At 38.0% G+C, this 24738-nt stretch overlaps 1 protein-coding gene across 1 annotated transcript in view; it reads left to right on the top strand.

Moving 5' to 3' along the window:
* SNTG1 (syntrophin gamma 1) overlaps positions 1 to 24738 on the top strand; it is a 397584-nt gene that overhangs the window by 298670 nt on the left and 74176 nt on the right. The window contains exons 12-13 of the mRNA XM_082601780.1: positions 672 to 801; positions 11497 to 11535. Of these exons, the coding sequence (XP_082457906.1) occupies positions 672 to 801; positions 11497 to 11535 (169 nt within the window). The remainder of the gene's footprint in view (positions 1 to 671; positions 802 to 11496; positions 11536 to 24738) is intronic.

Genomic DNA, 24738 nt, shown 5'->3' with positions numbered 1-24738 from the left:
CATCACTGAATGTTCTCTAACAACAGCAAAAACTCAGTGGAAGGCCACAGAAATATTTAGGGTGGCCATGGCATCTTAAGGAAAGTTTAGTTGTTATTGAAATGCGAACATCCACATAAATTTCAAGCACGAGTATTTAGACGTGGAGAAGAACTATGTACCTCTTGTCCGAAACCATCTTAGAGAAGATGAGGAACAACTGGTTTAACAGCTGACAAAGTGCTTCAGCTCATGACAACAAAAGATTTTATATGATGCTCGGTATCTGTGCGTGTGGTTTTTGTGTGATCTTTCCACTGTACATCAGACATGCACTGAAAAATGTCAAGAGGAGTTGATGGTGGCCAAAATAATGGATAAACATCTATGTATAACTTTATGGTGCACTGGAGAAAGAATCCCTCTCAAATGTCTTAGATATGCATCTCAAAGATTCTCCAAATGTATCTGAATCTCAAGATGCTCTGTAGTCATTCAAAGTTGTGTGTTGTATGGGTTCATCTGTAGTGTTGCATTTAAAAAGATTTTTTAAAAAGGGAAGTAAACAAATATGAATTTGAAGCTGCATTTATGTTGTTTGAAAGAAGAGCTTTTGAACACATAACTGTTTCAAGTCGCAAACAGACAAATGAGACGATGTTTTGATCTCATTTGTTCTGACATCTCCGCAGGCAGAACGCTTTCCAAGTCATCGCCGTGGACGGGGTCTGCAGCGGGATCATCCAGTGCCTCTCTGCTGAGGACTGTGGCGAGTGGCTGCATGCCGTAGCAACCAACATTTCCAGCCTCACAAAGCACAACGTAAGTAGTGACTCAGGGAGCTCCTGGCCAGTTCCTCAGCCTTGGTGAATTTCTTCAGTACATACATAACTTTGCATCAGCTGCTTGGTGTTCTTCTAAGAATGGAGCACTGCACACCCATCATAAAAACTACTGTGCAATGTTTAAAGAAAATCACTCTGTCTTGAGAGTTTTAGTCCAATGTATCAGCTCAACAGTACTGATACCTAAGCTTCCATTCACAAACACTGTAACATCTACATTAGTTAAATAACTGAAAATAGATATTTAGCATGTGAGCACTAAAATACCTATTATCTGTATCTCTATAGAGCATCCATCTATCTGTGTCTGTATATCTATCTATATATGCATCTATCTAGATACCTTTACATCGCTTCTCCCTCTGGTTCCTCTGGAGAGCCCCAAAATTTAGAGTATTAACTTGAAGCAAGTACTGTTGGTTACAACCCATGAATCTTGTACTGTTGGTTACAACCCATGAATCTTAACCTTCACAGATCTATTCAAGTACAGGAGCTGGTTTAGGCTTTAGCTGGGACCCAGCCCCCTAACCCATGGCTCCTGCCACCCCTCTCCTTCCACGGGGCAAGGGAGTAGTATAAGTAAAGTGAGCGGGCTTCTGCGCAAGCACGGCTCTAAGGCGAGTTTCTCTGAAGCGTCATCTTCCATTGTTTAGTTTGGCACCACCTTGGATAATGGTAAAATAAAATCAAAATAGTTTTCTCAAAATATTTTTAACCTTTATATTCAACGATCTAGAAAAAAACGTTTTCAGACAACAAATATAATTGCGTTGTTTTTTTGCCTTGGGTTTTGTGGGGGGTTTTGTCAGTCTGAAACCTCTCATCCTTTTCGGCGATTCCAATATGATGACACCACCAGATCAGCAGAGACTGAATCTTGGGTGGGCGCTCTTGCCCAAACCAGATGTGCTCCGGAGATATTAGCCTGGATTATCTGGGAGGGTCCAGTGTAATCACTAGAGTCTTCAAAAGTGGAAGAAGTAGGAAAACGAGAGGACTAGGGAGATGGCAGCATGGGGAGGGGTAGGGCTGACACTGCTGGCTCTGAAGATGGGGAGGGACCAGGACCCCCAAGAGAGCAGGAGGCCAGGAGAAGCTGCCCAAGACAAGGGGACACTGCCCCTCCAGACAGAGACCATCCTGCCCTCCCGTGATTTTATCCCAGAGAGGCCCACTGAGGCTTCTGACCTACAGAACTGCAGGATCACGGATTCGTGTCTCTTTTAAAGCACTGTTCGTGGTAATTTATTTCAATAATAGAAAACGAATATAGCACCTATTTATCTTCAAAATAAATCCATTGGATTTTTTTCACTTAATCTAAATCTCATGGTTTAATCTGAAAATCATACTTTTACTCTTTCACATTTAACTTTTTCAGAATAACCATGAAATGCACTTGCATATAAGAGAAAACAACCTAATATTTGTATTATTAGTTTGTCCATGTGCAGAGCAGCCTACAATATTATCTCAGTCCCTAGACCCTTTCAAAATAACGCGTTTGTAATAATATCACAAGAAAAGTCATCATAATTGCTGAGCTAAAGCCACCTGAACAGGGACTGTCTTTGGAGTGGGAAGGGTCTGTGTGTCTCAGTGCCTTGGTGGGCCGGGCAGGGCTGGGAGCCTTCAAATACCACAGAATGTGGGAGGGAGAAAGGACAAGAAGCAAGTGAAGGAAGATGGAAGTATAGCTCCGAACACGCTATTGTTTGATCAAAGGGAATTTAAGCTGATGCTTTCTGCAGAGGTATGGTTGCCATGGGGAAAGCATGGCTGCAGTGTCAGGGACTTGGCGTGGAGCCTTGGTCTCTACTCAGCAGCTCTGGGACTGGACTTCATGGTCCCCTTCATCAGCGGGCACAGTTAGCTTCAGCCACTGTGAGGTTTAAATGAAAAAATTCTTTAGACATCCTGGCCCTTAAATGATGCTGAAACATTTGCACTTTTTCTTCTCTCCAGCTGCACTCTAAATGAAATGATTTAATCCATAAACCACCAATAAATGGCCGTATCGATTTGCTTATTGTATGTGAGGTTGCACATCTTTGTCTTGTCCAGTTGTCATTTGAGATTCTTCATCTTCTGAAAGATGGTTGTTTGGATAACAATGCTGATAAAATGGGACAAGATGAGTTAAATGTCTAGTAGTGACTAGACCATTTAGCACTATATTTCTGGCAGCCACAGATCTACCCCTCAGTTCCCTCATCTTTAAAAGAGACAGAGGGAAGACGATAAAAGACAAAGCTGTCTTTCAGCCAGCATTTCATGAATCTCACCTTTCCAGCCACTCTTTACCGCTCCAGCACTAAAATCAATCCTGAATGATAAGCAGAGAGAATTTCATGCAACATTTCTACTAAGGTTACCTACTAACATAAAGGGATCTCTTCTAGTCTAAATTCTTCCATATATATCCTATGCATGCATTTCCTTTATTGGAATGGAGTATGCTGCTTGAAATGTATCACTTGTGTGTGTGTGTGTGTGTGTGTGTATGTGCGCACGCGCAGACAGATATAAATATATATGTATATGTAATATGTCTCTATTCTTTTTTAAAAGATTTATTTATTGTTTATTTATTTATTTTATTTATTTTTGGCTGTGTGGGGTCTTAGTTGCGGCATGCAGGATATTTCTGGCGGCACGCGGGATCTTCACTGTGGTGCGCGGGCATCTCTCTAGTTGTGGTGTGTGGGTTTTCTCTCTCTGGTTGTGGTGCACAGGCTCCAGGGCACGTGGGCTCTGTAGTTTGTGGCTCGTGGGCTCTAGCTGAAGCAAATGAGCTTAGTAATTGTGGTGCGCGCACGCGGGTTTAGTTGCCCCAAGGCACTTGGGATCTTAGTTCCCCGACCAGGGATCGACCCCATGTCCCCTGCATTGCAAGCTGATTCTTTACCACTGGACCACCAGGGAAGTCCCAATGCTTCTATTCTTAGTGGTTCAATGAAAATTACTGTGATCTTAAATAAGAATGATAGCATATATGAGATTTTCAAAATACATAATTCATATTTTATTATGTGAAAGAGAATAGACTCTTTTCCACAAATGTTTGTATCAATTGAGAATGCTTTCAATAAAAAATTAGAGAAACCCTAAATAGTGATAGAGAAAATAGTTGGGTTTTTCCCCAAATGAAAAGAATTGTGGATGGTGGCATCTGCTAGAAACCACCATCCACCCAGAACCCATCCTCTGCCTACACACATTATTGCCACTATTATCCTCTACCTTTAGAGTGTTGGCTTTTACCTTATGTTTGCCACCTCATGGTGACATAAGGGCTGCAACAGTTCCAAACATCACTTCAGTGTTCAGAACAGGAAAGAAAGGGAAGAAGGATAAGTAGCGGCAGCTACATCTCTCCCCTTTCATCAAGACAAGAGAAAATTTCCCAGAAACCCTTTAGTGGACTAATCATGCTCACTTCTCCTCCTGAACTCAGCCCCGTGTCGATCCTGAGGGGTGGGTGGCTGGAGAGTGGGGGGGCTAGTCTCTGCCTTTTCTAGTGTTTGTAGTGGGAAAACCAAGAAAAGAAGATTGTGAATGGCTTCTGAGTCAGATAACCAACAATATCTACTACACTGCTTAATACTAAAAACATATTAATTCTAAAAGTAATTCAGGAACAACCAACACCCCTGTGCTTTTTGTGATTCCACAAAAAGCACAGTCCTTCAGGATTCACACACACACACACATTTCATCAGTCATTTGAGTTCCTGCAGGACATATTTCAGCCATCTTCCTATATTTTACCCATTTACCTGCAGGAGCAAAAAACATGATTTGGGAGTCATATTTAATCCATAGATTTCTGCTATTTTAGATGGCAAACATTTGCAAGTAGAAAAGAGGGAATTTTTTTCCCATAATACCGTTGGTTGTGGAAAGCTAAAGAAGGAACTTCTATTGTGTCTGCCGCATTAAAAAGACTCGACAAAGCTTGTAGGTGAATTGAAAGTCATGACAAAATAAAGCCTAGCAGAAAGGAGATTTACCAAAAAGGAGCTGAAGTCTGTGATCAGAGGTTGCAGCCTGTGGTTCTGACAGGCATGGGTGTCACTTAAGGAGACTTTTTCTTCCTTTTTATAGCTGCTGATTTTTCTGAGTCCTTAGATGCACTTTAGTTAGTGTGTTGTTTTCTGCATTGCTTCTCCTCACACACCAAAATGCAAACTTCACACATGCAGATGTCAACCAAAAATGGGTTACAGAGGGTGAAATCAGACAATGGCAGAGTCAGCAAATCAAATCAGAAGAAAAGCAAGGGCGAGTCTGGGCATTATGTTGTATGCATATGTAAAATACCCAACCTACTTTGTCTCTTAGAAAACTACTCACCAACAGTTAAAGTTCTTAAACAATTCTTGATATTGGAGAATATTAGCTGATATTTACTTGCTCAATCCAGAACGTCTGCTTTGATGTTAACTATAAAGCATGGTCATAAGCAAACTGGCAGTTTTACTGACAGCTTCTGTGCCACCCCTGGTCCGTTGGGCTCTGCCCGCCTGGCCCCCTCCCCGCCTCCCCTTTGGGCCTCATTCTTTCTCTTCTTCCGGCTGAGCATTCACAGCCCCTAATGTTCCAGGGCCCTCAAAGCCACAGGCGCTGCACAGGGGCCCTTGCCCCGACACACCCACACTTCTGCCACCCGTGCCCAGGCCTGGACTTCAATGTGGCTCTGGTCGTAATCATAGTGACAGGAGCTGACCCGTCCTGGGCCCACAGCTGCTCCCAGGCTGACGGAAGCTCCACGGGAACGTGGGGTAATTCCTCCCCCGGGGCATACCTTGTCCAGTGCCAGTCAGGTGGCAGAAGGAAGCAAGTTAACAGAGGACTCGCCCTTGCTCACTGGATGAATGAACCATCTGGAAACGCAGTGACTGCACGAGGCTCTGAAGGCGGATCACACCTGGTGAACAACCAACAGCGTTTGATGAGAAGCCCTGGGCAGCTCGGGCACACGGACCTCTCACCAGCTGATGCCTGCTTTCTGCTGCCCGGCCTCCCTTCCCTTCACCTATGACTCTTGCCTCCTGAGGACTGTACATCCTCTTTGGGCTCTGTTTCTCGGGAGGTGAGACCAAGGGCACCGAGCAGTCCACGTTCCCCCCAGGAGCGGACGTCGTGTGGAAGAGAAGGGCACTAAGTACGCAGGGGAAAGGCCCGAGGATGTCACGCAAGAAATCACTGGGAGTTTGCAGTGGCTCCATGGAACGTTTCTTAGAACTGCCGTCTTCTGAAACTGAGCTTAACAGCCAGACCCGAGGGAGCGGAGGCAGCTGCAGGTCTCTCCCGAGGATCCAGGCTGGATTCTTACCGTAAACACGGCACGTTCCCCTCCTTAGGAAGCCTGGCTAATAATTTGGCAATGATGGGACCTATTCTCTCCACCTGTGACCAACACCGGCAGATAAAACACATCCCATAACTGCCTGCAACCCAGGGTCCCCGCTGCCTGCACACCCCACCTCTGGCCAGGGTCCCTCCTGCTCACATGTGCTCAGGCATTGTGCGACCTGCTCTAACACTCATGCCAAAGACATGCTTGTTTTGCAGATGGTTCTTGAGGACAGGGATCTGGTACCCTTGGCATTCCCTTCACGTCTGACATACAGTCATTTCTGGAGTTCAGTGAATTCATGGAAGAATAAGTTAGCTCTGAGCAAAGAACTAGACATTTATAAATGGCTGCAACCTACTTTTAGCTTTTAGGCTTCTAATTCACAGTAAGATTGTGTGTATGTGTGTGTGTGTGTGTGTGTGTTATATACTATGTATGATATATACCATATACATGCTAATCATAAGGATGACGACAGGTAAAATTGAAAAGTTCTTGTACTAGGAAAAATAAGAAAGTTCACTTGGGTATAACACTGGGTGGTCATCCTGATGGACTCTTAATTGATAGGTTTTTAAAGGGAACAAGGCAGGCAATTACATTGTACCCATGGGCCTGGGGAATAACCAAGGTGGCCAGGGCATAGAATCCATAGTCTGAGAAAAATGGATGAAAAAATTGAGCTGAAATGTGGGCTCCTGAGGCAGAAATCATTTGTGATTCTTCCCTTTCCCAGTGAAGGCAGCTTGATCAACAGCTGCAGAATGGATATATCGCTGTGATGCACCCACACTAACATCATGTGTCTTCGGAAGGACTTATATCTACGGAATAAAGATCTCTCCAGGTCCTCACACATCTGCTAACTAACAGTGGCCACAAATCTCTAAGGAAATTGGGGGACTGTTTCTTGTTTCCATAAGAATTATTTCCTTGGATAAATCTTCAAAATTAATTTTCATGGGAAAATATACCTTGTGAGCAGGGTCCTGCAGGCACCCATTCTGAGAGCACATCACTCATCAAAATTGAGGTTTTGTGTACATGAGGTTGAAAAAGTGAAAGAGTAATAGAATTAGGATACAATTTTTTAAATGTAAGCTCGTCACTTATCTTTCAACATTTAATTGGAAAAAAATCCCTAAAGACGTTTAATGTAGGAAGAGAAAAACATTTTAAAAGAATATTTGAATATTCTATGTATTTTTCTTTTTGTCTAAAGAGAATGTCAAAAGACAACATTACCGCTTTGGTTTCTGGATACAATTGGTGATGCCAAAATTGAATATACAAAATTAAAGAACTAAAAAATAAGAGTGATATTTAAAACAAATGGATGCTCCTATTACTCCAAATTTTATTTTTAATAAATTAAATCGAAACAGATCTTTATTAGAACCAGTTGTGAAATTATTCTCAGTTTAACAGACCTGCAGTAACTAGACTTCCTTTAAGGGGTTTCCATCATTAACATTCAATTAAAGGTTTTCAAAGAAAAAGAGGGACACATATTATCATTCCCCCCAGCATTCAGGCAAAGTGAATATTATTCCTTAAAATACAGTTCATAATATTTAAGCAGATGTTCACCTTTGATGTTGGATAAATTATAAAGTAGTAGAATTATCATTTTATTTTCAGTTTGAGTGTAAGAAATATAATCTGAAAAACACTTGTAATGTGAGTATTCAATGCCTTTATACGTGTCCTTCAAGTTTTTTAAGGGGAGTCGCAAATTTTAAATTTAATTTTAAATTTAAGTTCTAATGAAAATTCTCTAACGAAAAAGCTACTGGATTTAAATTAACCTTTCAATAATATAAGAATATACTATTGCATATAATAGAGTTTTAAAATATTTGTTTCTTTAAATAAGACTTCATTAATACCAAAGTTTCCCATAAGAAAAAAAAATCACTAATGTAATAGAATAAAGTACGAAGGCAAAATAAATGGTGAAAATGTTTGATAAAATAAGATACATCTTTTCCTTAATATTATTTAACATCTACAAAAGTACGTAGATGGTATGCCGAAAATACTCTTCTCAGTAATAAATTACAAGAGCTTGAAAAAGAACTGTCTTTTCTATTCCATTTCATCCAAATGTGAAGATTTTTCTCACGTTGGGTTTTTACTGTGTTCTTTCCCTTAAAAGATTATTCAGACTTCTCTTCCTGCAAGAGTGTATCTATATTACTTGATTTTTATATCTATTGGGCATATTGTTTCCTAGAAAATCAAACACTAAACCCTATTTGCCATTTGACGTAACAGAGTTGGTAAAAATCTACCTTAAAATATGTGCTTTCATAATAATTTTAGACCTTAGGTATTTATTAAAGTTCAGAAGAGAATAAAAATGAAAATTTATTACAATAATAATGGTCTATTTATTGTTAGTGTTCTTATTAGTGTATATGTTACATGTACATTAAAATGTGTACTTTTGTTGACATATATAAAATAAAATTACCATCCTCTTGTGTAGATGGTATTATCCTTTGTTAACATTTAATCATGGGCATTTTCCTAGCTACATTGAATGGACTAATAGGTATTTTTCTATTTGTTTAAACCATAAATAATGAATGGATTGTAATTTGACATACACATCATTTAAAATATATTATTAATGTAATAGCGCCCTATGAATTTTTTGGCATATTAATTTGTAAAAGATTGCTAATTATATCTTAATATAGGTGTCTAGGAAAAGAATCAAAGATTCTACACATTCTTTAGTCTCATAAACTAAGATTGATGTCTTAATCCAGCTGAATCAGGCGGGGCTGAACTCTCTGTAAGGCTCTGCTTCTGTTTTTCTGCCCCAAAGGTGCAGCCCACCCTCCCCGCACGCCCCAGGCCTGGGGGCTGAGAGCGTGTCTCTTCCCCTGAACACATCTACCCCCGGGCTCTGACTTCTCCTGGCTTCTCTCTCAGCACAGATTTACAAAACTCTGGTCTGTTTTCAGAGGTTCTCAGATTAATTTTTTTAGCCTTTTATCCTGTTCAGATTCAGACTCCAGCAACTGTCTTGAGGTGAGAAGCAGGGTTGCCTTTGAGGCCGCACAGCTCTCGCGAGTTGCCCCTGTGAACCCAGGAGAAGATACCTGCTCCGCTCCTCTGTCTGTCCACATGCTCTCCGTCTGGGCGTCTGTCCCCGAGCCTGCCTAGTGGCCCTGAGCTGTCAGCTCGTCACCTCGTCTCCGGAATCTAAGCCATGCTCGCCCTAGTTACAGCGGGAGCTCTCAGAAGTCTTCAAACAAAGTGCTTTTACTAGGTTTATCTTTCCATTGCCGTGGCTCTCAGTAGGAAGGTTGATGTGCCTCAGGCCACCCCATCCCGTCTTAAATATGTGTGCATTAAATATGAGTTGTGGGCTTCCCTGGTGGCGCAGTGGTTGAGAGTCCGCCTGCCGATGCAGGGGACACGGGTTCGTGCCCCTGTCCGGGAAGATCCCACATGCAACGGAGCGTCTGGGCCCGTGAGCCATGGCCGCTGAGCCTGCGCATCCGTGAGCCTGTGCTCTGCAATGGGAGAGGCCACAGCGGTGAGAGGCCCGCATACTGCAAAAATAAACAAAACAAAAAACAAAACCCTAGAGCTGTATGTTACCAATGTGGTATGTGCGCGTGTGTTTGTGCTATAAATCAGAAAATATCTGTCTAGTTCATTTAGGTACTGTGATTTTCTATTTAGAAGGAGATGTTCCAGTATGATTCAGAAAAAAATAGAAATCGGAGCACTATCTATTATTTTCTTGAACTAATCTGGAGGATCCCGTTTAAGCAGATTTGATGGCAGAGGCTTGATTTTGAAAAACAGTTTTCATTGAATGCCATTTTAAGTAAATATTGTGCAAAGAAGTGTCATTTATTTAACTTCAGTCATACATTTTATGTCATTCATAGAACTAAAATTACATGTTAGGGGAGCTAAAAAATACAAAGTTAGATAGTACTCACTCTAAGACAGTGGTCCACATAAAATGCTGGTAGAATTTTATAGCAATCCTTAAAAACTAGTAAAAAGCATAGTTCCACAAAGTATTCAATATGAATTTTTTGACTGGTAGTGAAACATGCTTAGGGGTCTGCTCTTCTGAACCCATCTCCAGACTATCCTGATTTTAGCTGAGGGCACCGATAGTTTTAGAGATTTCCTTCACTGATTCCTCACCAGAGCAAAAACTACTTTGAAATGATTGTAGCAATGTTAGAAGGATATGATATTTGTGCATGACCCTGCGGAGATCACATATCTATGCTCAAATTTTATTTTCTTTCACATTTTAAGTGACATATATACTGCCAGTAAGTCTGTTCTCGTACATGAGCCATTTGACGCTTCTCCAACTTTGTGCCTCATGTTCATCAAATTTCCTCTTAATTCATGTTTTATCAGTAAGACAAAGGGAAACAAAACTAAAAAAGGAAAACCAAAATAATTCAACAAAACATATCCTAAGTGAAAACAGTCTGTATTTAGTCTGATGTAAGAGTATATCACACAGAGAGCATCATTTAAGCTTCTCTAGAAAACCAATGAAAAATAATAATTGGTTTTAATTAGTAAAAATTCTGTTGAACAAAGATTTTTTGTATTATAAGGTCATTTGTCTAAATCTGATACTCATTTTCATTTGGCTTTTAAAGTTTGTTTACATGACTTAATACAGAGGAAACTCTTTCTCTGAAGACATTTTAAATTCTTATGACATGCCAATAAATTGTCTTAAAGTAAATGTTTATTTTATTTGAGGTCCTGACTAAAACTATTTCGATACATGTACATTATCCTTTAGTGTTTGAATGTTCCATTTCTTCTGTTCTCTTAAGTTTTAAAACAGATCGAGTATAATATGATTGCAAAATGAAAAAATAAATTATAAAAAGTTACTCTAGGGCCTTCCTTGGTGGTCCAGTGGTTAAGACTCTGTGCTTCCACTGCAGGGGGCCCAGGTTTGATCCCTGGTTGGGGAACTAAGATCCCGCATGCCACACGGCAAAGGTATTCCATATTCTCAGTAGATTCTCACTTAACATTTTATGGAAACATAGGCTTTTCATTTCTCATAAAGAGAAAATTATTAGATGGAAATCTTTCCAAAATGTTTCTATATGAAATTTGGGATAATTTTGATAGTCAAAATTAAAAAAAACTTTCATAATTGGTGTTAGATATGCAATGATTTTAGTAAGTCAATGTAAGTATCAGTTTACATAAACTCACTAAAAATAGATTCTCATAAAATTTGGGGGATCTTGCATTGTTCTCACTTTTATTGTTTATTTATTATTACAGATTAGAAAAATCAACAGAAACTTTCCTGTAAACCAGCAGGTAAGATGGAGAAACACTCGCAAAGCCGAGTCATATGTTTCTTTCATTTTATCTATTACGTTAACAGAAGATAATCTTGATTGCATTTAGTTTTATGTGGAAATAATTGGTACTATCATTTCCCATCTTCAGGAAAATACATAATTTATTAGATTTCTTTCATATTATATAATATACCTGGTTTTTCTAATCATACTAATAAAAGCTTTTGAGCTAAGTGAATTAAGTCAAGACTATTTTGACAAAACAATTATATTTATCTGAATGCAGTGCTGAAGAACTTTGACAGCTATTTACATAAGACAGTTTTACTGTATCTTAATCACTTGGGAGACCTATGTTTAATTGACCTAAAAGTTAAAGGGAATTTTCACAATTGGCTGATAGTGTTGAAAATGAGGCTAAATTAATGTGTGGAATGAAAATAGTGTCCGATTAATCAAGCTAAGGATTTAGTTGACTTATTGGACTAATAATTGATGTTAGAATAAAATAATTGATTATAAAAATAACTGGTTCCACTTATAATTTTATTTTGCTAAACTTAACTTTTATTGCTTCTGTAAACATAATATAAACATTAATCAGAATAAGAAAAGGAAGCGCAGGTTCAGCTTGTGGACTCAGAGTCACCCTGTCTGGCATGTGTGATGGTGGCAGGGAACCCATGGCTGGACACAAACTTCTGACACTTGACATCAACCTCAATTTGCAACCGCTGATCAAAATCTAAACACCTGCGATATCGATTCATAAATGGTACACCCAGCACAAGTTAATTTCCATGGTAAAATTTTAAAAATAATCTTCAGCTTGTCAAAACTAGGTTGCTTTTCTTATCTAAGCCTCAGCTCCCTCATCTGTAGCATTTGTGTAAGTCTAACTATCTCACATGTTTATTTTTGAAAAGTAAATGATAACAAATGTAAATTTCTTAATATATGCCATTATTTGCATTAGTGTATTAAATGTTTAAGTGTGTTCTTTGCAGTAGAGAATTTATGTTCTGGTATAAGTTGTATCATTAACGAGGCCCAGGCTGCCCGCAGAGCCATGTGTGACCGAGCTAGGAGTGAGCAGAGCCTTGGAGAGTGCGCTGCGCCTACAGCTCTGACCTGTCTTCCCCTTGGTGCGGCCCAGGGTACCCGGCATGCCTCCTCAGGCCCCACGCCTGAGCCAGCTGGTGCTCTGGGCAGACACACAGCAGTGTGGGTGTGTTTGGGGCCTTGTTCATGGTGCAAAGACCAGGCTCCAGCCCAGAGCATCTGATGCACTAGCTCCGGGATGATGCCTGGGAAACTGGCTTTGTTGCTCCCATCCCGTCCCAGGTGATTCTGAGGCTGGGAGTGCACAGGTGACATCTGGGAAAAACAGTTTAACAGTTTCACAGGGCTAAAGCAGAGGGAAAAAGTCATTAAGGATAAATTATTCAAATAGAAGCCTCAGCCGTGAGGGAAGACTGCCATGCCCAGGACTAGACAGGGTCATTTTATAGTCAGATATATGAAAGTGTAGACTTACTCATTTGGGGAATTCTTGCCAAAAATACAAATGAAGAATGTTTCCTTAAAAATGACTCTAATATTTGTGTTATCACTTCCCTTGCCCTTTCGACCCTCAGCATGTGAAGTATTAATGTTTAGTGTAATTTAATTACTGTGAATATTCCATAACCCTGACTACACCAGAGCTATGCTTTATTTATGATGACAACAACATGGAACACTTCCTACACGCTCCCTTCAGTGACTTGGGACAGTCTTCGCCACCTCTGCGTGTATCTAGGTTTTGAATAACACGGAGCGAAGTCATAAGAATCTGAAAAAACTTGCATATAGAACAAATCATAATAAAAACTGTTTAATATTCTAACTCATACATAATAAACACAGATAAGCATAAGCATTTATGGGTTTTGATTTGCTAGCCTTTTAATATTATTATTATAGTGAAATTTTATTTCAAATCTCTTAGTATCTCACAATTATGAAATTATGGTGAATTCTTCTTGGCACTTTAAAAACTGAAAGCGGGAGTTAATAGATTTTTCCCTCACTACTTTCCACCATGTTAATGAAGTCTTTCAGGAAATAGGATTAGTTTATAGTTCAACATTCATGTATATGCGTAACAGGAAAAACTCACCTGCGTAGTGTGAGAGCGATGCATTAGGAGATCAAGGTACATCCTCTACTTAAAATCTGAGCCACGTTAAAGAATAAAAATTGAAAATCATACATAATCTCATTTCTCATCCAGATTTAGCACTCAGACAGGACTCTTACCTTGGACTAGTTGCTTTCATCTCAAATTTCTTCCTAACTTAATTTTCATGTAGTGTTCTCTGAAGCTCAGATTTGATATAAATATGTATGTTTATACATATGCTTTTTATTAAATAACTCAGATATAATGTTAAAGTATTTAAGTCCCCTCATATCTGTGATACTCTAGGTCTCAAACAAAACCAAAAAGACATCATCCAAGATACATTAGAACAGAACTCTTCTGCTTCCTATGGGATTTGGTTTTGATTTTGTGCCACCCATGTGATACATGTACCCCAACCAGAGAAATTAAAATAAAAGCAAAACACAAAGGGATCTGGAACTGGAAAAAGTCACTGTGCACAGCAGGGGCCAGTGCTGGGGACCAGCTCTTCAGGGACACCCTCACATTCCAGGGGGCATGAGACTCTCAGTAAGACCACCTCACGGAAGAAAAGATTTTAATCAGACGCATAAACCATATGAGCAAATAAACCATTAGAAGGGAAAGCACAGTGTGGACATTAAAGAACAGTCCAAAAAAATAAATAAAGAAAGAAAGAAAAAAAAAAGAACAGTCCACAGCTATTTTTACTTATCATGTGTCGTGTTCTTTTACAAAATAAGGGAGTGGAAACTGTAAGTCAAGAACAGGAGATGGTGTCCAAAAATGTGGATTTGCAAAAGAACCCCACAGAAGTTCAAAAATGAATAAAATATGAGTATATTTGAAATTATAATCAATTAACCAATTGAATAATAGCATAGATAACAAATGAAGATAAAATATGTAATTGGAAATAGTATATCTGAGAGTATCATCAGAATGCAGCACATACAGAAAGGGGTGAAACTATGAAAGATAATGTAAGAGTTGAAGTTTAGAATGAGAAGCTCCAAAAAAGGGAAATTCTGCAGAAAGACTGGAAACAACGTGTGAGAGCCAGTGTGTGAAGAGAGACGGTGGCTAAGCGTTTCCATACGTCTTGAGATAAAGAACCATGCCAGCCTCGGAGCCTGATGAGGAGAACCAGAGCCACGCCCCCAAGGGACCCGAAACAGCCTGCACATCCCGTCAGTGGGATAGTGACCCGCCATCAAGAGGGTGAGCTACCTCACCTGGCACCAGTCTAGAAGACTCTCCACGAAAGTTCATTAGGTGCCAATGGCTGCCATTGGCACCTAATAAGTAAGGGAATGGCTTACTTATTCGCTTACTAACAGGGAATAAGTAAGCCACTATTTTTAATAAAGGGTGTAATGAAGGGTGACATCTACACGTTACTGTACAAGAATACAGCACCGCAAGAAGATGCTCAAGAACCTGGTAAAGTGTCTGTCTGCATCTCGGAAGAAGTCCAGCCCGGTCTCCTTCCCATCCTGAGGGTTTCATTCCCAAGCCCTCGTGCATTAAGTCCCTCTCTGCCTTCCCCCACCTTTCCCTGAAATTTCACTCACTTTCCTTCCCTCTTCAGTTCCCACACCACGACATTCCATTTTTGTTTTGAACTCAGATGTGTATTAAGTTTGTCCTTGTTCTTCCATTCTATTTTGCATCTTTATATGCTGGAATCAGCTCTGTCCACCATATTTATTGGATGTCCTCTGGCTTTTGGTCTTTTCTATTGGAGAACTGGAGAAACGTGTTCTTGCCATTTTTAAGATGCATTTGTAATACTACTGTGAGGTTGAGCATCTTTAAGTGACATTGGCATATCCTTTCATGTCTTTCTCTACATTTTGAAAACGTTCCTATTTTCTTCTTATTGTTTTGTATTTATTTGTAAGCACTGCATACTCAGTACATGAAGGGAATTTAACCTTTGTGTTTTATGTAGCCTAAGTCAGCAATCTTTTTTAATAGCTTACAGGATTTGTGTTGTACTTAGATTTTAACAGTTCAAGATTAGTAAAAGGAAGAAAGCAATCCATTGCTTATTTCTAGTAACTAAGTTTTTATTTTTACGTTTAAGCAACTGGCCTCTTTCCAATTTGAGAAGGACAAACTCCAGCCTGAGAGGAGATGGCCTGACATTTTCCAAATGTCAGGTGTGCCCACCTGGCCAGAGTGCTGTTCAGGTCTCTTTATATTTCTACTGACTTTTTGATTAGTTCTTCTATCAGTTATTATGGTGGTAATATCCACATCTCCACTATCATTATTGGGTGTTTTTCTTTTAGTTATGTCATTTTACTTCATTATAATGGTTTCTGTTGTTAGGGACATTTATAATTGTTATATATTCATAAGATAATGACATCTTTCTCATCCTGAGATTGAGCTGTTTCTTTTTCTCTACATTAAAATCTGTTTTCTCATCTCAAGATTTACTGTCTTACTGGTAGATCCTTTTCTAATCTTTTGCTTCTACTCTGTTTTGCACTGGTGAATCTAAAGCATGTTATTCTGTACAGCCTATAGTTGGGTCTTGATTTTTTTATCCAGTCTGACAATATCTGCATTTCATTAAATTGTTACACTCAATCACATTTAAAAAGCATTGATTTATTTGGATGTACATCTGCCATTTTGCTATTTGTTTTTTAGCTGTTTCATGTCGTTTTATCTTCTCTATTTCTTTTTAGTTTCTTATTTATGTTAAGCATATTTTTAATGTAGAATTTTAATTCCAATGTTGATTTTTAACTATATGTTTTGATTGTTTTTTTAGAATTTGGTCTTGAGATTGAATTGTGCATCTTTAAATTATTATAATTCACTTCAACTTTATACTGACCTAATATTGATATTATATGGAAACTTTGCTGCATTTTAATACAGATCCACCTCAAATGCTTTATGTTGTATTATTATTGTCATATATATCACATATATGTTAAATTCAAAAATACAGTGATACAATTATTGCTTTAAACAGTTTCATGTTTTTTCTTAAGTTATTGAAAGAAGAAAGACTTATAAGTAGCAACATACTTACTATTTCCAGTGCTCTTTAGTTTTTCCTATGGATCCAGTTTCTGTCTGGCACCATTTTCTTTCATACTGTAGGACTTCCTTTAATATTTCATGTAGGGAAGATCTGCTAGCTATGAATTATCCCAATTCTTTATCTGGGAAAGTCTTTATTTTGCCTTTACTTCTGAAAAATAGTTCTGTTGGATAAGGAAATGTCGGTTGACCTTTTTTGTTTGTACCTTTCAATACTTTGAATATGTCATTCTGAGTCTACTGACATCCAGTTTTTAATATAAAGTTAGCTCTTAAACATATTGAAGTTTTCCTTTATGTGATGAAAGTTTCACTGCTTTCAATATTTTCTCTTGTCTACGTCTCTCAGAAGTTTGACTTATGACATGTCTAGGTGTATATCCCTTTGTGTTTATTCTACCTGGACTGTGTTGACTATCTTGGATTTCTAAGTTAATGTTTTCCCTGGATTTTTTAAAGCTTTTGGCTATTACGTCCTTGAATAATCATATCACCCCCTTTCTCTCACTGCCCTCCTTCTGGGACTGTCATCACATGTATGCTGATATGCTTCACACGGCCTCACAGGTCTATAAATTCTTTTCATTTTCTTCAGTCTTTTAAAAAAATTTTCTGTTTTTCAAATTTGATAATTTCTATTAATCTATGAGAAAGCAAAAAAATCAAACTGCTAATTTGAGGATGTTAAAGTTAAGGAATTACTTACAAAAGCATAAGGCTGTTTTTAAGAAACTGAAAAGGTTTATCTGTGTCTGTCAAGGGAGAGGCAAGGGAAGGGGCTGTGATAAAAATCATTAGGGTATTCGTACAGATAAGGATGCCTGACAGACGATGTGTTATCCTGTGGGGCAGCATCCTAGCGAACACTTGGCAGCCTCTGCAGGGACAGGGTTGGACCCTCACCTCTCTGTCTTCCTCCCCTCTTTTCTCCTGCTAGTTTCTCTCATAGAAGGACTCCAGAGGGAAGAAAGAGGATGAGGGAGTTTGCTCATGGAGTCCGTGGAAGTCCACAGACACAGGACATGATGTAGAAGGATGGGATTTAGATCCAGTGGGGAGAGTGTAGACACAGAGCATGCTCTGCAAGCACCATATTCGTCTGGTTTCTCTGTTGAATTATAATCAATTTGTTGGGATTTATTTTATTTTCAGAGGAAAAAAGTAAATGACTATAGTATAGTATTTATTTCATTTCACACCATATTAAATATATTTTGTATTAACAGTATAGAATAAATTTTCTTTTTACTGTCGGGCTACCCTTAAAATACTGAAGCACAAATGAGAGCATGATGGACATTTACAATGGAAATAAACGCTTAAGATTATATTTTGAAGCCACCATGTTAAGCTTTGTCCTTTTTAAGAGATTTTGAGAACTTTTCTCTCCGTGATAATAGCTAAAATATCTTTTGAACATAGTGATCTTAAAAGAATATTTTACAAATTCTTAGCTCACAGGAAAAAAATTTAGTTTAAATATATATTTAGATTTAGTAAATGTTCTGAATAATATATTAATTATCTATAGTATACACTCATGTGTTGATAAATATATGATTTTATTCGAATGATTTCTCTGTAGAATGCATTAAATTTTGACTATTATGCAGGGGGAGAGAGTCGGCTATTCTGTTTTGTCATTTTCCATTAATCCTTTGATGTGTTGGAATGTATATTAGAAAAGGTTTGAGCATGACATTAATGTGATACTGGGAAGTAGACAGTGGGCTGGAAGCTGGTAAACCTAAGCTGGACACACAGTGACACTGCCCACCGCACCATCTGTGAGGATGTCTGTGACATTGAATGCAATCTGTTGTCTGCGCCTTGTTGTGTGAATATGACTCATCCTCTGTGTTAGCTGAGTATGAAGCCAAGACTCCTAACCTTCTCTAGAAGGGCGTCCAGGGGGGCAGAGCTCCCAGGGCATCAGAGCAGTGAGTCATGGTCAGTGACTCCAGGCCACCCATGAGGGTCTCAGTTACACACGGAGATGCAGGTAACTTGGATCAGATGTGGCTCATAAATGCAAGTGATATAGGCTCAGAACTCACTTTCTGGAGAGGTTAAAACAACAGTCAACGTGATGTCAGAAAGCCTAGTGCAGAGGAAGAAAACACTGGCAAGATTTCTAAGGCTTCCGAGGCTGCTCTTAAGCATTTAATACAGGGAAGGGGCCTGTTTAAAAACTGGGGAAATGGGAGCAATGTCTTCTTCAAAATTCAAATGCAAGATGAGTCTAGGGTGGGTGTTTGGTGGTAATGAGAGAACCATTGCAAAAACTCAGGCCTCTCTCAAAGTGTTAGTCTAGCGTGATTCAAGTGTGTGCTTTCTGAGTTGGAAGTGTAAGAAAAGCTTGGCTGAAGCGAAGCCTGTTGTGGTGAGGGCAGATCTGCAGGGCAGTGTGGACGACGGCTCACAATGTCCTGAGTTCATGTTGCCTTGATTTGGAGATTTAGAACAGACGAAAGGAGTCTCTTGCAACAAAAGAAAAGAATATCTTCCCTGAGCTCTTGTATTCATTACGGAGAAGGTATCCCTTGTAGAGGACATTGATAAATTGCAATATGTATTTGAAAATCCAAATGAAATAGTGTGAATTCAATTGCTTATGATTTCATTATGGTCAGGCAAAATACATAAGAAGACAGAAAATGTACAAAGCTAAATTTTAGCTATATTCTCCATATCTTAATGAATTGGTGAATGCAGATATTTTGTGAAGCACAGATATCATCAATTAGATTTAATTGATGTATTAATGTTTATAAAATCCTTTAATACATTTAAATCTTCAGACATTCTCATATAATACTCTTGGTGAGAGTATGAATGGTTACAAAATTGGGGAGGGCAGTTTTATATTAAGTACCAAAATTTAAATTGCACATTTCATTGGGCTCAACAGTTTTTCTTTTTTAAAGGATGTTAGCAGAAAAAAATTTACATGTAATAGAAAGATAAAGACAATTGTCCCACCAATATAGAAATGATTACATAAATTTGTTACAGTCACTCTGTAGATTATAATACCACTATATTCAAATAAGTGTACATGTGCAGAAATTAAGGTTCAAAAATAAAACACTCACCCATACAATGAATCCATCTGTTGCGGCTTTTTTAGGCCTATGTGCAAACATTTCTTTTAAAGATTTAGGATGGTTTCTACTAGATGGTTACCCCCGAATTTCTCCAGAGAAGGGTGAAGATCTAGAGGAGAGTGAAGATCCAATTTTCATGTTTTATTTTACATATTCTGTATGTTTGACTTATTTTAATGAACATTTGTATAGGTATTATTTATTAACTTAAAAGTACATATTATTTATTAACATTAAAAAATTGAAGGACTTTCCTGGTAGCACAGTGGTTAAGAATCCACCTGCCAATGTAGGGGCACGGGTTCAAGCCCTGGTCTGGGAAGATCCCACATGCCACGGAGCAACTAAGCCCGTGCGCCACAACTACTGAGCCTGTGCTCTAGAGCCTGCAAGCCACAACTACTGAGCCCACGTGCTGCAACTACTGAAGCCCGCATGCCTAGAGCCTGTGCTCCACAACAAGAGAAGCCACCACAATGAGAAGCCCACGCATTGCAACGAAGAGTAGCCCCCGCTCACCGCAACTAGAGAAAGCCCACACACAGCAACGAAAACCCAATGCAGCCAAAAATAAAATTTAAAAAAATTTTTAAAGTTCTGAAAATAATTTTTTAAATAAGACAAAAATAATCACATATAACTTATTACACAAACATAAGAAAATCCAGATGAGTTTTTGTGACATAGCAATTCTTACAGTTTTAAGTAAATTTTGTCTTAATTATATTTTGAAAAAATGCCAATATATTTCTGAAATACTACAGAAAAGCAGCACTTGATATTATTGAATTTGAAGGAGATTCATTCTTTCTAGATTAGAATGCCTACAATTCTCATAGCAGGAGACTCATGCCATTTACATAGCAAGGAATCAAGAAAAATTTTTTTCACCAAATGTGGAACTTTTCTGGTTCATTAACTTTGATTTCATCCTCAAAAATGAGTTATAAATCTAGAGGGAGAATTAGTTTGTCAAGCCAGCCTCAAAGTATATTCTAACAAATTGACATATAGTAGAATGTCATGACAACACATGTAGTTATTTTTCACTATGCAGTGAGCAATGACCTATACTGAAATTTGCATTTTAATTACATGATCCTACCTACTGAGGCATGAGTTGATTTTAATCACAGTTTAAACAACAGGCAGATTTAGGAGAATAACTAAAATGGATATGCTTAATATGGATTAGTTGTAATGACAGAAACTAAGGTTTTTTAAATGAAAATGATTTGTATTTCTTACACTCTGTATAATAGTAGAATTTGTTCCATGAGCAATAAATGCAGTACATGTTTCAAAGCATATGCAAAATATAACAAAAAATTAGCACTTAATAAAAAGCTTAAAGAATTATGGTAATGTAATGTTTAAAGATAAATAGAGATGTTGGGGAGAAGTTTCCTCTAGATAAAATGATGTAGTATATTTAGAAGTTAATACATATTAAATATTCTATGATAATACATTAGAAGGAAGGGGATCTGGAGCAGATGCAGCTGTGGCTGGAAGAAGGAAAAGATAAATAAACCCTTGTTAGCTTTTTTTGTTTTGACAGTTTAAGGCAATTCAATTAAAGCCTCTTCGGGTTTCCATGTGGAGAAGCTCTTCTGCTAAACCTTTTATAGGGACTTGAAAAGTGGTTTCTGATGTATGTCAGATCACTCACTGATGAGAAATCCTCATTTCACAAGAACCCGCCAATAGCTTCCATTCACTCTGAATAACAGCAAAGTCTACAAGAAAACATCATTCAGAGTTCGATCAAGAGGCAGAAGCCACTCCAGTTATTTGAACAGAGAGGCTTTAATGTACAGAATTTTAGCTAGATATCAAGTGTTAAATATGTGAGTGAAAAGGTAGAAAAAAGTCACTAGGGTTTTCACAGAGGTAGCAGGAAGCAGCCTCTCAGGTAGGTCTGATGCGATGCTGAATTCTGTTTGCTAGTAGTTTGTTGAGGATTTTTAAATCTGTAATTCATCAAAGTATCAGTATTTAGTTTTCTTTTTTTTTAATAGGTTCTTTATCTGGCTTTCATATCAGGGTAATGCTATCATCATAGAATGGAGGTATTCCCTCCTCTTCAATTTTTTGGAAGAATTTGAGAGAGATTGGTGCTCATGTTTTTTAAATCTTATGTAGAATTCACCAGTGAAGCCATCTTGTCTTGAACTTGTCTCTTTGGGGAGGTTTTGATTCCTGATTCAGTCTCCTTACTATTTACAGGTCTCTTCAGATTTTCTGTTTCTTCACAATCCAGTGTTGGCAGTTTGTGTGTTTCTAGGGATTATCCCATTTAACCTATGTTATCCAATGTACCCGCCTACAATTATTTATGGTACTCTGTTATAACACTTCTTATTTCTGTCAAATTGGTAGTAACAGCCCCGTTTCATTTCTGATTAACTTATTTGAATCTTCTCTCTTTTTGCTTCATCACTATAGCACATACTTATCAATTATGTCGATCTTTTAGAAGAACCAACTGTAGGCTTTGTTGGTTTTCTCTGTTGTTTTTCTATTCTCTATTTTGTTTGTCTCTGCTCCAAACTTTATTATTCCTTCCTTCTGCTTATTTGTGATTTAGTGTGTTCTTTAAAATGTAAAGTTAGGTTGTTTTCACTGGAATTGAAAAAAGTATAAATTTTAATATTTGTTAGAGAATACATTTCATAACCTATAATCATAATTTTAAGAGCAACTTCAGTATAATTTACATCTCTTTTGTGCCATAAAATAAGACAGTGAGGTTCTAGTCAGTGAGTTAGTTTTAACAAGACAATAAATGGCAAGCTTCACATACTACTTTAAGTAAACACATACTGTTCCTACAATATATTTTAAATCCCCGAAAATATAGCTTCCTATAACAACACTTCTAATCCAAGGTTTACAATTCAACAATCCTTAGAATTATTAAATCAAACATTTCAAGGTTTTTCTTGTTAGCAGTAAATAGAACTAATAGAGAATAAGTACAAATTTAAGTCAAAATTTTTGATAACATATATAAGTATTCACTTTCATCTCATTGTTTAAATAAAGTTATTTGTTAATCCAATGCTTTGCATTCCCCAAAATGCTTTCGAATCCTCAAACTTGTAGCATCGAATCCTATCTGAACTTTAATTAAAATTAAATTACAGTTATTTTAGGCTTACAATAACTTATTTCCTCTTTAGATATAATTTAATTGTATTAAAACATCTGAGTATCTCATAAGCATGAAGTTACAGAATATAAAAGAAAATATTCAATATAGTAATCAAGAAATGCAGTTTCCTTTGTTTGTGTCCTGGATTTGCCCCTTTCTGCTCCACACAAACACTTTCAGAATTTTCACAAACTGCCATTCTTCACATCTTTTTTTTTTTTTTTTTTTGCGGTATGCGGGCCTCTCACTGTTGTGGCCTCTCCCGTTGTGGAGCACAGGCTCCGGACGTGCAGGCTCAGCGGCCATGGCTCACGGGCCCAGCCGCTCCGCGGCATGTGGGATCTTCCAAGACCGGGGCACGAACCCGTGTCCCCTGCATCGGCAGGCGGACTCTCAACCACTGTGCCACCAGGGAAGCCCCACATCATTTTAACATAAAAATATATACCGGCTTTTCACAATTTTTCTCTCTTTATAAAAAGAAATAGTTAAAATAATTTTTATGTAACTATTTAAAAGTAAATGTTTTCACTCTGAGAAATTGAAAAATACTTCAAAAGAGAAAGAAGAAATATGGGTCTCATAATCTCAACATACAGATCTTATCATGTTTAAAAAATTAATATGCATTTTGTGTATATATCATACATTATGTAATATTTACTCGAGATTTTATTTTTCTCATAACTTTAAAAATTATAGTCAATTGCCTTATTGTGAGCTTTTCCTATATTCTTTCAAAATCTCATTTTCAGTGGTTCTATCAAAGTATGTAGGTGCAACCTTCTATTAATATAAATTAATTTTTCTATTTCACCCTCCCAAATATTGATTCAATAAATAGCCTTGTGTATGCTTGTTCATATGAATTTCTGATAATTTCCTTAGAAAATTGCTAACAGTAGAAATACTGAGTCAGCGACGATGTTCATGGTTATAAGTATATATATATATGGTTATATCTCACTGAACCACCCTCAACATTTGTTATAAAAGTAGCTCCCTGCAGCCACGTTAGCGTGGAAGCTGTTGCCATTTGAATTTCAGTGCCTCACACTAGAATCCATGTATTTTCTCTCCTTTTGTGTGATAATTGAGTTCCTCACCTCTGGCAGGAAACCACTTCTCTTCGCCAAGAATAGCAAGTAGCCTTGATAACTCTGTTTTGCAGCTCTGAAGGAATGTTTCATCTGCTCACGTATCAAGAATCTCTGTTTCTTCTCAGGGTCACTCTGGCTGCATATCAACTGGTCAGCTTCTCTGGGATGAGCAAAATGGCCCTGGAGGTCATTTTAAGTCTGGGAGAGGGAATGTGATACTCGAAATTCTCTGAGAGAATGAGGTGAAAGCCAGTTAGGAGAGTTATCATGGTAGTACTTATTCTTAGAAAGTTTAATGGTTTTGAGCTTAAGTCCTCCGAAGCAGTATTGATACCACTTTATTGAGCTATCGGATTCTAGTCCTGAGGAAGACCTTCCGTGTTGTGTAACCTGATCCTCTATTTCTAGCTAATGAGACTTATTTCACACCTAACTCCCTGTATTTGTAAGTTAGTCCTTCCTATTCACAAAGTTCATTATTTAAAAGTTTCCTTAAAATGACAGGAAGTCACGTTCCAGGCACTATCTACTCAGTGACACCATGGTGTCCTCTGGAGGACACAAAGTTTTCTCTCTCTTCTATGTGGAGACTTTCATATAATCAAAGACATATTTCTTCCTC

This window comes from Mesoplodon mirus, assembly GCF_964341445.2.
Source record: "Mesoplodon mirus genome assembly, chromosome: 16".
Lineage (NCBI taxonomy): Eukaryota > Metazoa > Chordata > Mammalia > Artiodactyla > Ziphiidae > Mesoplodon > Mesoplodon mirus.
Note: the sequence above shows the minus strand (reverse complement) of the source record. Positions and strands in the feature narration are given on the sequence as shown.